At 39.6% G+C, this 15,595-nt stretch overlaps 1 protein-coding gene across 2 annotated transcripts in view; it reads right to left on the bottom strand.

The window, feature by feature from the left end:
• Nucleotides 1–319: 319 nt before the first annotated feature.
• MED27 (mediator complex subunit 27) overlaps nt 320–15,595 on the bottom strand; it is a 95,396-nt gene continuing 80,120 nt past the window's right edge. The window contains exons 6-8 of one of the 2 annotated variants that reach the window (XM_075111849.1): nt 12,139–12,180; nt 3,404–3,481; nt 320–823 (exon numbers count right to left, since the gene is read on the bottom strand). In XM_075111849.1, the coding sequence (XP_074967950.1) occupies nt 689–823; nt 3,404–3,481; nt 12,139–12,180 (255 nt within the window). In that variant the 3' untranslated portion in view covers nt 320–688. The remainder of the gene's footprint in view (nt 824–3,403; nt 3,482–12,138; nt 12,181–15,595) is intronic. The other variant, XM_075111850.1, reaches the window with a different exon arrangement.

The raw sequence follows: 15,595 nt of genomic DNA on the forward strand, positions 1-15,595 counted from the left end.
TTAATACATGCAGATTTTGTTAACATTTTTCGTTACAATTTTAGTAAAGGGAAACATCTGTTTCCCCCTGCCTTAGAAAGTACATTACATCTTCCAAGCTGCCACATGCCTTTGAAATTCCATGTTTAATCAATGCCATAATCTCTTCCAGAAAAAGACCAGCACTCGGATAAGCAGCCTTGCAACAACAACAAACCCCCAATCATATCAGCACGCGTGTTTAAATGTTTCCAGTTTTTCTAAACAAAAGAGCAGCGCTGAAAAATCCACACCAAACCCAAGGATTTTGTTGATCAAATAATGAAATAAATAGCACAAATTCTGGAATATAAAATTTATTTCAGGCTTATAAATGTCTTCAACATTGTGAATTCTGTCACAAAAACAAGCTGTCCACAGATATTTTTATTTAGGTTTAAAATAATGATTATTACTGTCAGATCTCCGCAGACATATCATTTCAGCATCAAGCGATCACGTACGGCATCTTACCGTCTTCTTCAAAATAGATTAGTCTCACAGGTACCTTGCAGACAAATGTCTTTTAAATAGTCAAATGTATTAGCGCAACCTCACTACTTAGTACAGGATGGAAGGTTCAGAAATGGCACCACCTATTAAGCCATAAGCTCTCTTCTGAGCCCGACAGATTGTTCACTCCTCGCCTATCAACGGCTGAGCTGGGCTACTACTGCCTGCAAGTGTCATGAAAAGCTTCAAGTGTTCGGAAATCCCTCCACGTGGGCGGCAGGCCATCCTGCAGAAACTTTCCGCAGCGCTGGCATGGAGCCTGGAACAGCTTTATGTAACTTCTTAACCAGGTCTAAAAGGAAAAGAGAGAGAAATTGAGAAAACTGGATATGGATGTTCCCCTTTGTCATCATTCTTGTCAAACAGTGATAGCAAGGACAGAGAATGTACTTTGGCGAGGCCCCAGTGAGATATACAGCGATTTTATAAACAGAAACATGCCGAAGATTACAAGGTCACTGTATAGCTGAATTCCCACTTTATTAATCATCTTTTGCTTTTTTAGTCACTTAAGCAAATTTGTTAATAGAAATTCATGCACTCTGAGCAGGAGGTATTCACAGCTACAGAATCACGATGGAAGGCAAGTATTGTAACGCTCCTCATATTTTTACTGGAACATAATTGTTCTTGATGGGTACCTTCTTCAACCGAATATTGGATTGTCTCTTCCTATGATCATCTATCACACCCCTGCTGCAACCATACTGCAACGGTCTGAGCTCTTCATAGCCGAAGATGTAAGGACTTTCACAGCAAGATAACTAACTTCCTCTCTAATGCAATTTTAAGATCAATACTCATGGGTCATAAAAATACTGTACCTTTTAAAATCTGATTACACTGATAATTACATATACAAAAGGCTAGTGCCGAACAACACGGAGTAAGATCAGGTGTTCCTCAGTAAAGTTCCTGCCTCAAAAGCGGATCATTCCCATTGTCATACATAGCACTGAGCATTACATAACTCAATTCCCAACTCAAGGGGATACACAACTGAAAAACACCTAGACCAGCAGATTTATACTGTGAAGGATGCACATGAATCTTGTCATTTAAAGTCCTATTGAATTACAACGATAAGAGAAAATTGTTCTCTGAAGAAGAGGTCAGCCGAGTTTATTGAAACAAATCCTTCCATCTTCATCAGAGCCTTCTCTATAGCAACCGAGCCTTTGGCCGTCAATAACTCCCCTCCAAAAGAACTAGATCTTCTCTGGGTTTGGCAGTAAATATGGGGACAAGGGCAACAGAACACTACAAAGTAAATTGCTGTTATTTACTTCAGCTTGGATGGGCTTTGTCTGCACCACAGAGAAATCAAATTTTCTGAGCCTTAATGCAAAAATAGGTAAATGAAGTTAAATGGAGCACTTGAGACATCCGTTGAAAGAAAAAAAAAAAACCAAACCAAAACAAATGCCTTCTTCACTCCCACCAGAAAATTAAGGCTTCATTCACTACCTCCTGTCATGTGGACTGCACAACTGACATGTGAAAGGACCAACGTATTGACACTTCTGGTGTACATCTGGTTTGGCTTTGTTAGAAGTTTTAGTAGTGCTTTATCAAATCGATAAGGCAGGTCCATGGCTTAAACAAACGTGCTACCCATTCTATTAAATATTAATTTTCAGAAACATGTTGAAACATGGATTTGACCAGTAAGAGTTGCTTTCACCTTTCAAAACCTATTATTTTAAGATGCACTCCAAGAGAAGAGATCTTTGCAAACCTCTCACCTTAGTGGCCTTTTTACTAAATAAACAAAGCAGCACAGCAGGTAAGGGAGTCTGACTGATCTGAAGTAACACAGTGGAAATTAAAGACATAAAAGACCTAGTGCTACTGAACACACCTGAAGACTGTGAATGGCAAAATTAGATGTTTGTTTTTAAAAGCCTCAGTTACATTGCTCCAGGTGAAGGGGTAACGTAATGGAAGTTACATGAAGGAAAAAGTCTGAAGAGCAGAGAAAACTCTCCCAAAAGCCTCCTGTGGGAAACCGCAGCAGGGAGAACAGCAAGAGTCTCCACTGCCAAAATTCATCTTGGTAGAAGGAATTTTGAATCATAAACCCTTGTTCTCACCCGCTGATTAACAGGGCTGCTTATATGCAAGTTTGTTTCACAAATAAAATTCTAAATACAATCAGAATTAAAGGTGATAATGATAAATCTGCATATCAAGGTAGAGCAGCATTTGATTAATTTTATTCAGTAAGAAAACGGGAATACTTCAGTAAGCATTTCCTTGATTCCCAGAACTACTTGCTGTTGTGCTGGGCGAGTACATGCAACTCCTTAGGAACAAAGTTGGGGCTGAATGTGGATACAGCAAAACGGACTCTTCCCGATCATGTTCCTCCCTCTCATCATTCTCCAAGTAACTCTCACCACTTCCCATACTGGGCAAGCTGACAAGCAAGCCGCCTCAGCTGGAACACACTACCCGGGAGTTCCCGCTTCCCGGGGAACTTCCAGGGGAGCAGACTTTCTACACACAGAACGCAACTCCTTGCACAGTGTGAAAGGGCTGGACCATAGCAAAGATTTTGGTTGAGAGAGTTTTTCCTACTGTCTTTAGAGACGACCCAGAGTAGCTTTGCAAATAGGAATCATCAAGCAAACACTGAGACCTGTGACAGAAGAACCATACACAGCTCAGTCTTCCAGCACCAATTATCCCAGGGTAATGAGAATGAGCTCTTCATCCTCGTCCAAGTATCAGCTCCAAAGAATTACAGTCATTCTCTACTGTCTAGCTTGTTTAAATAGGGGAAATTACAACTGCATCAGAACTGCCTAATGCCAATCACTGTAAGCATGCTGAAGTCTGTCTGGAAAAATGTATTTTCCAGTACACTTACCATGAAAGATCTGACTACCACATCTGGCATTTGAGGCAGCTGGTAGTGCAATAGAGCAGTGGTCGCATGATCTGTCACCTGTACCAGACAAAAAGAAAATACACACTTATTTACTCTGTATTTCAGACCAAGCAGCGTTAATCTGCAGGAAAATAGTATAAATTCCATGGGGAAGCAGCAAACCAAGGATTACATCACTGTGAAGACACTCTCAAAGTAATTTTGGGTAGCTTGTGACAGCTAGCTTCCATTCCTTCTGCCAACTTCATGCAAGAGTCAGCTGAAGCAATCATGATAAGTAACTTCTTATGCATACAGGAAAATCACACACACAGTTGGAAGTTCATAAACATGATAAAAGCTAATAGTGTTGGTAAAAGACCCTAGACTGGTAGCGAATGTGAGCCAAGTGATGAGGAAGGTGTCCAGCTCTACGCTACATGGAACAACACTAAACTAATATGCTTCACTTCCCGCTTTGGACTAACCACCCAGCCGTAAAAAGAAAAAAATAATCTTCTGTAACCATATAAAATAAAAACATCCATAGCAAATAATTTGCCTAACTTTCAAGTGTCTACAGCATCAGAGCAGAATCTGTGCTCTCTGACTGAAATCCTATGTATTGTGTAAAATCATAAACAAGCAGGTACTATACAAATCCTATCAGAGGAAAGCTCTTCGGTTTTCTCTTTAAATGTTCCCATTTTTCCTCTGGTGATTTTTTTTTTTTTTTTAAGATAATACATTCCCGTACTCTATGATGATTTGCTCAACAAAAGAAAAAACACTGTCAATAATGTAGCTAAATTAAATAGTTCTGGAAGACTAACTTATAAGAACAGAGGTTAAGACTTGAAAAAAAATCCCAAACAAACCAACCCCAAGGCTTTGGTTTTGGTTTGTTTTAGTGAAGGAAATATTAAAAAAACCAAACAAATCCCCCCAAACCAAAAAACACCCCCCTGCCCCCCTCCCTATGGGATAAAATACCCTGAATTGAAACCACATTTTTACAGAAAAATTAGTACACTCCATTTTTTAATGGGAAAATTTAAAATATTGAACTCCTGTAGTCCTATTTCAGGTTGCTTACATTGAACAAGCAGGAATCAAGCTCTCAGTTTCATTTCCTCTGAAACCAGGAATCAATTAATACGATTATGTTTTATAAATACTTACATTAGAAAAAAGATTTCTGATAGAAAGCTTTTTAATTTCCCAGACAGAGCCGTAACAATATCTTACATCTGGGAATTACAGCTAGACAGAATACATATAAAATGTATATTTATAATAACAAGAATAATGGAAGAAAAAAAATCAGGAAAACCAACCAATGCTTTGATAATATTTTTTTTTAAAATCACTACCATTTTTAAATTATTCTGGAAGGGGGCACTTCCTGACAGCTATGATACAATTCACTAAGAGTACGCAGCCTGTCAGCGTCCTAAGTTGTTAGCACAGCCAACAGCTTGCTGCTTCTCAGAAGTTCTAGCCTTAATGCAGAAATTATTGGCAAAATTCTTTGGGCTACACTATGAAAGAACTCAAGACAACACAACCATGAGAGCTCTTTTGCATCTTGTAACTTGGAAATCTGTTAACGGTCCTCATCAGTAATATCAAAGCATCCAACTAACAACGTGATTGTCTAGTTAGTGATTAAATTGCATTTTCTAGTCTTAACATGGAGAAGTAGTGCTCTTCTCAGGGCTTGTCGATATATTTCCCAGGGCTTGTCTATAAACTATAGTAAACTTTGAGTAAGATAAAGTGTGAACTGAAATTACAATTGCTATTCCCAGCTAACTCCACTTGTTCCTAATTTGTATTTAGTCTAATTCAGCAATGTGAATTGTGCTCAAGCGCTCAAAACTTTCACTGGAGAGAGTCTTATGCTTGAAGCTATTCAGGGAGGTGAATCTGTAAAAGATATTCTTGAATAAATCCATGTGTAGACAGGCTCTAATTCACACCACACAAACTTCCTCCGCAGAACACTACATGAAATCAGTCTGCCCTACACTGAATCCAGTTTTAAGTTATACTACAATTTTAGAAACAGATTCTGCTCCCCATCATTCGTGCTCACGCCTAACTCCAAAAGCAGCTCCATTCAGCACGAATATGGACATCAGATTCTGCCATTTGGAAGGGAAAACTTTGGGGGCTGTGCACATTCTGGCGAGTTTGCAAAAATATCCACAAAATGGACCTCAACCCACTTAAGCCATTTTTATATTACCATATTAAAAAAAAAAAAAAGAAATAATGTGATTAACAGGGCACTAATAGCACCGCATAACTCAAATCAGTCATTTCTTTTAAGCACACCTCATGTAGCGTTCAGAAATGACTGTAATCCAAGCCCTAGTAGCTATGTGGATTTTTTTTCTTTTAAGATGGTGCCTTTATAGGACAGTACCAGACATGTCAAAGAATAGAAAGTTCTGAAGATATTTATGAGCAGCCGTTCTCCTTCTGCTGTATTTCTACTTCTAACAAACTGTATTTTTGTTTCCTGAACAACAAAGTTGTTTTCTCTTGGCACTGAAGAAAGTTGCTTAAAAAAAAAATACTTCTATTAACAAATTTAAATTGACTGGCCACTTTGGCAAAGTTGCACATATGCTGTTCCTATTGTAATGTAAAGCTAATGAGATTCCACAGGGAGATAAAAGCCATCCCAGCCCTGCTAGAACACTAATAATGTTTTCCAAACAAAAAGGAGGCCATTTCTACCATAAGCAAGCGCTGATAAAGTCCGTCTAAAAAAGAACAAAGTGGGTGTCAAATCTGAGGAAGAAGAGTAGGGGATGACAACCCCACCCAGCCCAGCAAAGAACCTGATGTCAAACAGAAGAGAAAAGAGCTGGGCAAATGATAAACTGGCCAGTGCATGGGAGCGAAGGAAGAATTAAACTCCCCCCCCAAGATAACAGAGATGATGAGAGAAAACACAGACTGGCCAAGATTAAAAAAAAAGAGAAAAAAAAAGGGGTGGGGGAGAGAAGATCAATACCCAGCTTTACTAATGGCAATACGATTTCACACCAAAGCAAAGCAAAACAAACTGCATATGCGCCAGCTCACTTAAGGGACACACTTCTTTTTCCAGCCAAGCTGGAATCACAAACTAATTTATTCCGGGTGTAGGATGGCATTTTGTACGTTTCAGGGGTTTATTTTATTAACTTCACTTTTATTGCTCTACCTTACCTACTGCTAAGTTATCGGTCACTTTCTAATTTCTCTACCTCTTTTTATATGGGAGCATATTCAGAAGAGCACACATTGATTGGGATAGCTGTTGCTCTGTTGCTCTGAAATAGATTTTCAAGAGATCTTGCAGAAAAGCTCAATATTTCACAATTCATATATTGAAAAGCACTTGGAACTTTTGTCTGAAAAAAAGTCAAGACAAGGCAATCTCCTGAAGCACAATTTTCCTAAATAAAATCGCTATTGTTTAACTAAGCACTTTGAGACAGAGCAAGACAGACTTCAGTTACATGGGAAAAAAAATTCTGGCAAAGTGAGTCAGTTTGAACACAAAAACTTCCCTTCTTGTTAATAGTTAATTGTACCACCTGTGACTATTTTTTTCCTCTCCTTTTCGCTTCCAAATTCAAGTTGACTGTATCCACGTACTTTTAAATGCATCTCTGCTCCCTTGTCTGGGGCACCATATATATCAGGAATACAAAACAGACTGATACTGGATCAAACCTAATCTTCATTGCGACATTGGGCAAATTAAATCCTACGTATTTGTTGCTCTTGGCGAACAACCAGGCCCCAGCAGGCGAGCAGGGCTGTCTGGGTACCGGCCCGCTGCGAGAAACCACCTGCTGAGCCCACGCCGCTGCTCTGCGGCAGCGCAGGGAGACATGGACTCCTGACTTTCCCCTCGCTGCCGACTGCTCAGCTTGCCCGCTCGGTGAAGTTATAAATAGCTCATGAGACCAACACCCAGCAATGAGCAGAAAACAAAATCCCTGTTGTCTGTCTCAACCGAGCCAACACCAGTCAGCATTCCCAAAGCTGAAAATTCATTTTAAAAAAAAAAAAAAAAAAGGCATTCTGCAATTCACAGGTTGAAAAGCTGAACCCGTGCTGCTTCTAACTGGAATGAGAAGCACAAAAGCAAAGACCTATGGTATAGCTTTGCTCCACCACAGACTAGGTATGTTCCATAGGTGTATGAAGCTATACCTGGCATAAAAACTAAAACATAGAAATACAGACGTCACACAACTGAATTACAGAAGTTCTCTCTCTCCTAGTATTTTATCTCACCGCCAGTAAACCTGCTTTTCAAAAGTAGGTGCAAAACTTCCTTTAAGAGACATAACTTTCCTCACCACTTACTTATTGGTTTATTCCCTCAAGTATGGCACTGACAACTCCTTCTAATATAAAGGGATTCTCTAAATCCCCTGAAAATTTTTTAAATTTTTTTTTTTTAAACCCTGCTAAGTTCATGGCCTTAACAGTAGCCTGTAACAATGAGTTCTGGGGGATGATCACAGCACTAAAAGGAAAAAAAAAAAGGAAGTTATTTTATTAGTGTTTACACCTTTTATAGTGTGGAAAACTGCACGAGGACCTGTGTTCATTTCCAAGGATTCCCATTACTCAATCTTCTCTCCAGGACCATGTATGAGTCTCTCTGGAGGGAATCCGGTGCACGGAACCCAGTGCCCGAGAGGCGCTCGGGAGGATGATAGATGGTACCTCCATGAACAGGCACTGATGAACTCCACACAAATCCTTTACACACCCTTCCCCATTCCCAATTCAGTAAAGCACACTTTTCTGAAGCGTAGGATTTATCGCTTGTTTTCAGAGCTCACAGAGTGTTTAAGCTTTTATTTCACTTGTGCTGCTTATTTGGACTGGGTCACAGAGATTTATCTCACCTAAGCAGGTCTTTGAACAGGGCCAAGCACTGATCATGCACAGGAGCAATCATGCAGGTGACCCTGGAACAGTCCATCTCCTCTCCTTGAACAGACATCATCAATAGCCCGGTGTTTGTCTCATGCATGCATTCATCCTGCATGTGATGTTATTCTGAGATTATTGACAAGAATACATCTTCATACATTACAATACTTATGTGCCCTTGTAGTTGTGAAAATTGTGCTCCCGAGTTCCATCGCTTTGGGATCACACAGCTCACAAACAGCTGGACAGGCACAAACAGCTTCTCAAAGTTTAGGTTAAAACATGCCTTGGGAAGAAGCATATCAAGCCAAAACAAAACCAGTTCGTGGCATGCTAAAATCGGTAGTCCATTTAGGTGGAAATAAGAATGGGACTCCAAGATCAGAAAAAAATATACAGGTTGAAAGCCTACAGATATGACTTAAACAGCCAAACTGATCATATTACACAGCAAAACCAGCTATGCTGCTCTTAACTGAGCAGCTTGATAAACAAAACAGTTAATGTTTGACACCATCTCCCATTTTGGCAGTTCCACTGTTCTATATTTTTGCCTCTTTTTTGAATGCAAAGTTATGAATATCAGACCATTCTCTCCAATACATATTTTTTTAATCCTCTGCACAATGACCTGGAATTATGCAGCCCTCATGTAGACTCCTTCCCACCCAGATTTAAGCCCCAAAATATTTCCTTATTTCCTGTTTTGTTCCTCCTCTTGCACTAGTGGATCAAGAGACACAAGGTGGTAAAATAAGGAGGTTTAAGATCAAAACAGTTGCCGCTCCTGTGGAGTTTAAATGTCAGACCAACATGGAAGTCTGAAAACCCTTTTCTTTGCTCCTTGTGCTTTTGCCCTTTCAGCCCTCCCTCTCTCATTTCCCAGCTCCATTCTTGGAACCTAACCCTGCTGGTGGATTCAATGCCTATAAAGCTTATTCACCCCAGGACCAGATTCAAGGAGTCTCCAGGGAACTTAGAAAATGACTGTACACTTTAACAGTAATGGGCCCTCCGGGAGCTGTCCCCCTTCAAATTACACACACTCGGGTATCCTGCCTAATAAGAAGGAGAGAGAAAAGGCTTGCTGACACAGCCAACGTTTGCAAACAAAAAGTCAGGACAAATTTAGCTTTGTTTGACAGGGTTGGATTGAAGATCAGAGGTCCCTGGTCCTTAACCTAGAAAGTCATGCTGCAACCCTGTGAGAATTTGACAGGCCTGTAGCTACCACTGGCAGGTATCTTGTGAGCTCCAGATGTTGTTATATTATCATTGAAGACAGAGTTGGAGAACCTGGTCCAGCTTTTAAAGAGAAACAGCCCTGTCCTTCGGAGGGATGATTGATTTTAGAGTATTAAAGGCTACCCAGCCTCCTCAGTGGGGGCAGTTACTGATCTGTATTTTCCCTTCACAACACAGCACTTCCACGTCGTGTTACTGTTGACTGCCCTGAGAAACACGTTTCAGGAACACTGAGCTACACTCTGACACATTTACTGGTGATTTTCTAATGGCATGAAAACATTTGTTCTGAAGATGCTGCGGTACAGATCCTACACTAGTAACAGGGTACCGTGGTTCCTCTAATACTATTTTATCTACTTCCTTTATTTTCCTACTGCAACATCACTTTCTCGGGTGTTATAAATGGATGAAAGTGCAGCTTCAGAGACTAGAGAAAACCAAACCAAGCACAGCTCCACAGAGAGAAAACTTACTATGCTGAACCACAGCATTTTCTATCAGCTGTTTGAAAACTTGACTTAGGTCCTAGCCTTAACTTCTTTAACTATCAGCTCAGTCGTACAGAATCTATTGATTAGAAAGTCCCATCACCTTGCATTTTTATCACATTTTTCATGCAAGAATCTGAAAGCACCATGCAACCAGTTCAGCAATAGCTCCTGTGAAGCCAGCAAGTATTACCCCTGGCTAAGGGATGAGGAAAACTGATCCAAAGAGGGGTTAAGTTGCCCAAGGTAACACAGTGACAGAGCTGGGAACAAAATGTATAAAACTACCACAAAAAATGCAGAAAGCTGTTCAACTGGTCACAGGCAACACTTTCTCCTGCAGTCTTTTCTTTCTGGTTTTTTTTTTTTTTTGGTAAATATTAATGCATTTGGTGAGGGAATTGGAGAACAGGAACTTAATATTCAGGCTGCATCACATCATTTTAGAGAATTAGGAAGAAAATAAAGATTCTTATTTATCCATAATGTAGCTGCACAGGCAGCACTAAGAAGGACATTGCATGTTTTCTCACTGACTTCTTCCACTTTTTGTCTGAAGGTCTTCACCTGGACCCGAAGAGAAATTTACTGTACGTATTTATGCTCCCCCAGTCCTTAACTTAGACTTCTAAGCAAACTGTACATTTACTCTACTATTATCTTGCACATACTCAATTAAAATTACAAAATCAAACCCCTATGATTTATTATTATTTAGCACAAATTATGGCAATATGACTTAACCCTTCCAAATTATTCTAAACCAAAACATCCAGGAAGACACTCTTACGCCCAAATGAGCTTACAACCAAACACACATGGGGAAATGGAGATAATGCACTTAGTTACAGAACCTTACATTTATTCCATTGCAAAAATCACTTTAAAGCATACCGATAAACAAGTTATTAAGATATATGCTGTTTTACTTCCCGCTCTATTACCCTACTTGACACCAAATATTTTTGAGGAGCAAGAAAAAAAGGAAGAATATTTAATCCACTAACCTCTGGGGTGAAGAATCAACTGCAGCAAAATTTTGCTTTAATGCTAGGCAGAGAGGGAGAGCAACCAACCACCCCAAAAGCTGTCCTTTGATCTCTAGCAGGTTAATATCATAGGTCAAACGTCTTCCCTTCTGACTGCATCTGAAATCTTGGTAGGAAGATGCACAAATACAGCCAATATGCCATACTTTTGACCCCTGCTTTTATGCCCTTTCGAGTCCCTGACCCCCAATTTGTTACACAAACTACAAAAGCGGATGAAAGGAAGCTAGTGCACTAGCTGGAGACTCAAGCTCCTTGAACTGTGGCTTGAAGGTAAGGAAACAGGAATTCAAACCCAGATCAATTTGAACATACAGCATTTTGACAAAAGGCCTTCAAAGAGAAATCTCTTCCCTGCCTGGAAAATAGCAAGATATAGATCTATCCAAAATACACTTTAACCTTCTTAGTACTTTTATGCTTACTGCTCCCATTCTCTCATGGGTTTTTTCTTACTTTCTGGAATGGCATTGATTTCACTAAGTTATTCCTTTCGCTTACACCATCATGGGAAGAGAAGCAGGCAAAATAACGCCACGGAAAAAGCTTCCAAACTCATTTTAGAAAGTGAGTTCTACTGATTTATTAAACTCAAGCCCCCCGAAAGGGGGAAAACCAAAACCAATGAAAACAACAAAACAAAATCCAAATGAATCTGAAACAGTACTTCCCCTCCCCAAAAGATTTAAACTAAAAAAAGAATACTTGAAGAGTCCTCATGAAATTTTAAGGCTAGAGTAGTATAATCTTCAATCTCCTATTTCAAACCACGGGCTGGAACTGTGACGGGAAAGAAATCCAAATTAAATAATAGCAGAAGCGATCTCCTCTTCTCCTCACAGTTTCCTATTATTACAGACTATTGTTTGTTAATTGCAAGTTGTGATGACAAAGGAATAGTTCTGAATTCTTTTACAAAAGGACCTAGATATTTAAAATAAACTCTGTGTATCTCCTATATGCATTATGTAGACAGAAATGATGTGAGCCTTACCTTCTGAAAAACTTGATAGTTGGATTTAGACCATATATCAAGCTACAGTAAAAAAAAAAAAAGAGAGAGAGTTATATATTACCACATGTGATTATGGAGAAAAAGAAGCTAAGCAGCTGTTCAGATTAAAAGAGCAGGCAAACAGAGCTATGGAGGCATATTTCTCAGTTCACTATTTTGACCAATTGCCTTTACCTGTTGCAATCTAAGAAAAGGAATTAATAATGTAAGATTTCCTCTGTATTACAATGAAGAATGAACATAGCTCATCACAGTTTCAATAAAAAATAATATATACAAGACCTGTTGAATCAACTTGTTCTCTTTAGAACAAGCAAAATCTTCATTTGTATGGGGTTGTGGCTGATCTATGCAAATATTCATCAACTTCAGTCTGCTTCTAAAATGAGGGCATTTTTACTAAGCTCATGCTTGTCTTGTGTCTGAATAAGTGATTCAGTTACAAACGACACAAAGAACGTTTAGCTGAATTAAGCCGAAGCACTAGTCTACTGGGGCTAAATAAAACATCCCTTAGGAAACTGCATTTACATTTGCAGCCAAAATCACACTAAAAGAGATTTAGGGTTGTAGATAACTGCACATATCCATGACTTAAATGTGTGCTCAACTATAGACAAACTAAAAGAACAAAATTGAAATAAGTTTTATTAACCCCAGAAACCAGAAGGTAAGGGTGTCCTTGTCAAACAACCAAATGGCTTGCACATTAAACAATATCAAGTGAGATGCTAATGCTCTTTTAGTCCAGCCCTGTGGAATATCGTTGTCAAGGAAAAGCAGCAGGGAGAAACAAGAGGAATTTCCTTCAATCCCAGACTTGCAAATCACTTTTTTTCTACAGATGCCACTGTACTCAAAAATTCCATACGCGCAAAACCTGTCACAGAAAAGGTGTTTGCTACAGCACTAACCTCAGGAATCTCAGCCTAGCCAAAAGAAGTAATTTTTTAAAGTGAATTTATGAAGCAGGGATAGCTCCTCTAGTGCTTGGTAACATAGTCAGACACACTTTCCCACAATGGGGGTTCGTCTACTTTACTATTAAAGTACACCTGATTATTTTAGTTCTGTCTTAGGGTAGTGCCCATAAGCTCTAGCTGAATTTACAGCTAAAAGGCACAAAAATTAGAGTCTGAAATTAGGGAACTCATATGAAGCGAGTAAAACACACTAAAGGGGGGGTGATGAAGGAGGGAGGAAGAATGCTGAACCCAGGCAATTAATTCACATAGCTAAAAAGGTTCAGAATGCTATGAGTTCCCATTCTTTTAGGAGTATCCCTGTTAAGTGGCCCAATTCTAAATACTGGTGCAGAAGGGTGACTCTTGAATCCCCAATCCGCAGCCTCGACAGGAGGTGATGTTAAAGAATTTAACAATCACTTCAGGATAGATGTTTCATGGCTTAGTACTGCTGACCTTGCCGTGAGACAAAAGGCAGCTGATGTCTTGATGCCTTTTCCAGGTTAGGTGAAGTCAGAAGTACCCTCAGGCATGTACCTACAAACCTTTTTACATTTACTGGCTCTTAGGTGGGATCAAGAACCGGTGTGAACAGCAACACCACTCGTGCTCTGGAGTCCACAAGTGGCAGCTCAGCTTGGACTTGGACCTAAGCTTGATTTACAGTGTAATAATAGACCTGTGCTTGTCAGGAAGGAAGCATTGCATTTCCTTATTATAAAAGCCTACATTTGCAAATAAAAAATTAATGTATATTTAAAAAAAAACTGTTTTCATGTAATTTAAGGCTTTCTTTGACTCCAGAGAGAGTTGCTGTAATTGGAATGTATATATGGTTTTGCTAATCTCTAGTGATCAAACCAAGTATGTGATCCTCTCTAGTTAGACTCAAAGAAAGAAAAGTCCACTTCAGATGCTGCATTAAGATGAGTCCAACAGGTTTTGAATCTTCATTAGTTGGCATGAAGATTGAAAAACTGAAAAAGTAATGAATGCGTGTCTTACAGACACGATGTTATCCAAGTTAAAAAAAAAAAAAAAGAAACAAAAAGGAAAAGTTACCCACCCCCCAAACCACATGCATACATCCTAAATGACTGCCCACCTTTCCCCCTGAAACTGAGGATGAAGGCAGAGGCGGATTAAAGAATGCATTGTTATAGGTCTATTACTCTTCAACTTTTCACTTTCAATCAAGACACACATTTGTAACTAAAAAAACTGCTGAAAGCACAATTTCAGGGCATCCTCTGCATGTGAATTAAACTGGGGCTTTTTTTCCCAATGCCCCACTCTCCCCACCCACCCCCAGCGTAAGTAACAAGAGGCCATTTTCTGAAGGTCGTCTGAACGATTTCAAAGGCGATAACAAATCAGAACGTTCCCTGCATCTAATATCAAACAGGTCCGGTGCCAACACTTATTAGAGAAATCGGATTCAACCCCCGCTTCACCCAAACACACACACATCCAGCTTTGAAGTGGAAAGAATGTAGGGATCAGAAATTACCCGAGAGACAGCTCTGCCTGTCTTTGAAGCTTTCGTTTGATACTACTATTTCTTTACCTCTTTTATGCTAGGAGGCTAAAAGCTGCCTTTTCTTATTGATATGGGGTAATTAATGAAGCCATAGCATTAACATAACCCAAGTTCCTTAACATGATAATTCAACAGAGACACTTATGTTTCTTTAGTTAAGTCTAAGGGATACAAAAAGAGGAATTTGGCTAGGCAGCGATGTTAAGTACCCACTCTAAATACGCCCTGTCAAGGTGTTTCTTGGTCTCTGCATCCAAAGAAAAGCAGGGGATTACCATGCCAAAAAATCCCAATACGTTTTTATTTTTATTGGCAGACAAGGGCTACTAATAGCGCAGCTGACAATAAGCCTGCCCTGCAAGGGTGAGCTGCACAGCTTCATTTATTCCGGAATCAGGACAACACCAGTAATTAATTACTATCCATGGTTAAATTCCAGCGCACAATGACTATGTCAGAGTTTGAAATTAAGGGTGGCACGGTGCCATCACTAAAACCACGGGGCTAATTAAAATGCATCAGTATGTGGTGGACGCAATGGGTTAGTACGGTAAGCAAGAGAGACTGCAGAGCGATCAGCATCCAGAATCCACGACATGACAGAGGCTGCCAGATCTCACCTATTGTTTTTGCAAAGTGTCACCAAAAATGTCTAAGTTATGCAGCTGGCAACTTGGCAAAGACATACTCTGCAGGGTTGGTGAATAATTCACGAGAGAAGTACATGAAGCACTTAAGAAATGCAACGATTCTTCATCTGTATAAGCAAAGCTTGAAAATAAAACCCTAGAATGTAGTGTCTTATTTTACTCACTGCAAGCTTTAGACTGCTATTTTTTCACCTTCATTTTGAAAGTATTTAAATCTGTAAGAGGGAGTACCCAATTAACTAGACTTCACTACAGCAGAAACCACGTGAAGCTTTCCCGTA

This window comes from Phalacrocorax aristotelis, chromosome 17 (assembly GCF_949628215.1).
Source record: "Phalacrocorax aristotelis chromosome 17, bGulAri2.1, whole genome shotgun sequence".
Lineage (NCBI taxonomy): Eukaryota > Metazoa > Chordata > Aves > Suliformes > Phalacrocoracidae > Phalacrocorax > Phalacrocorax aristotelis.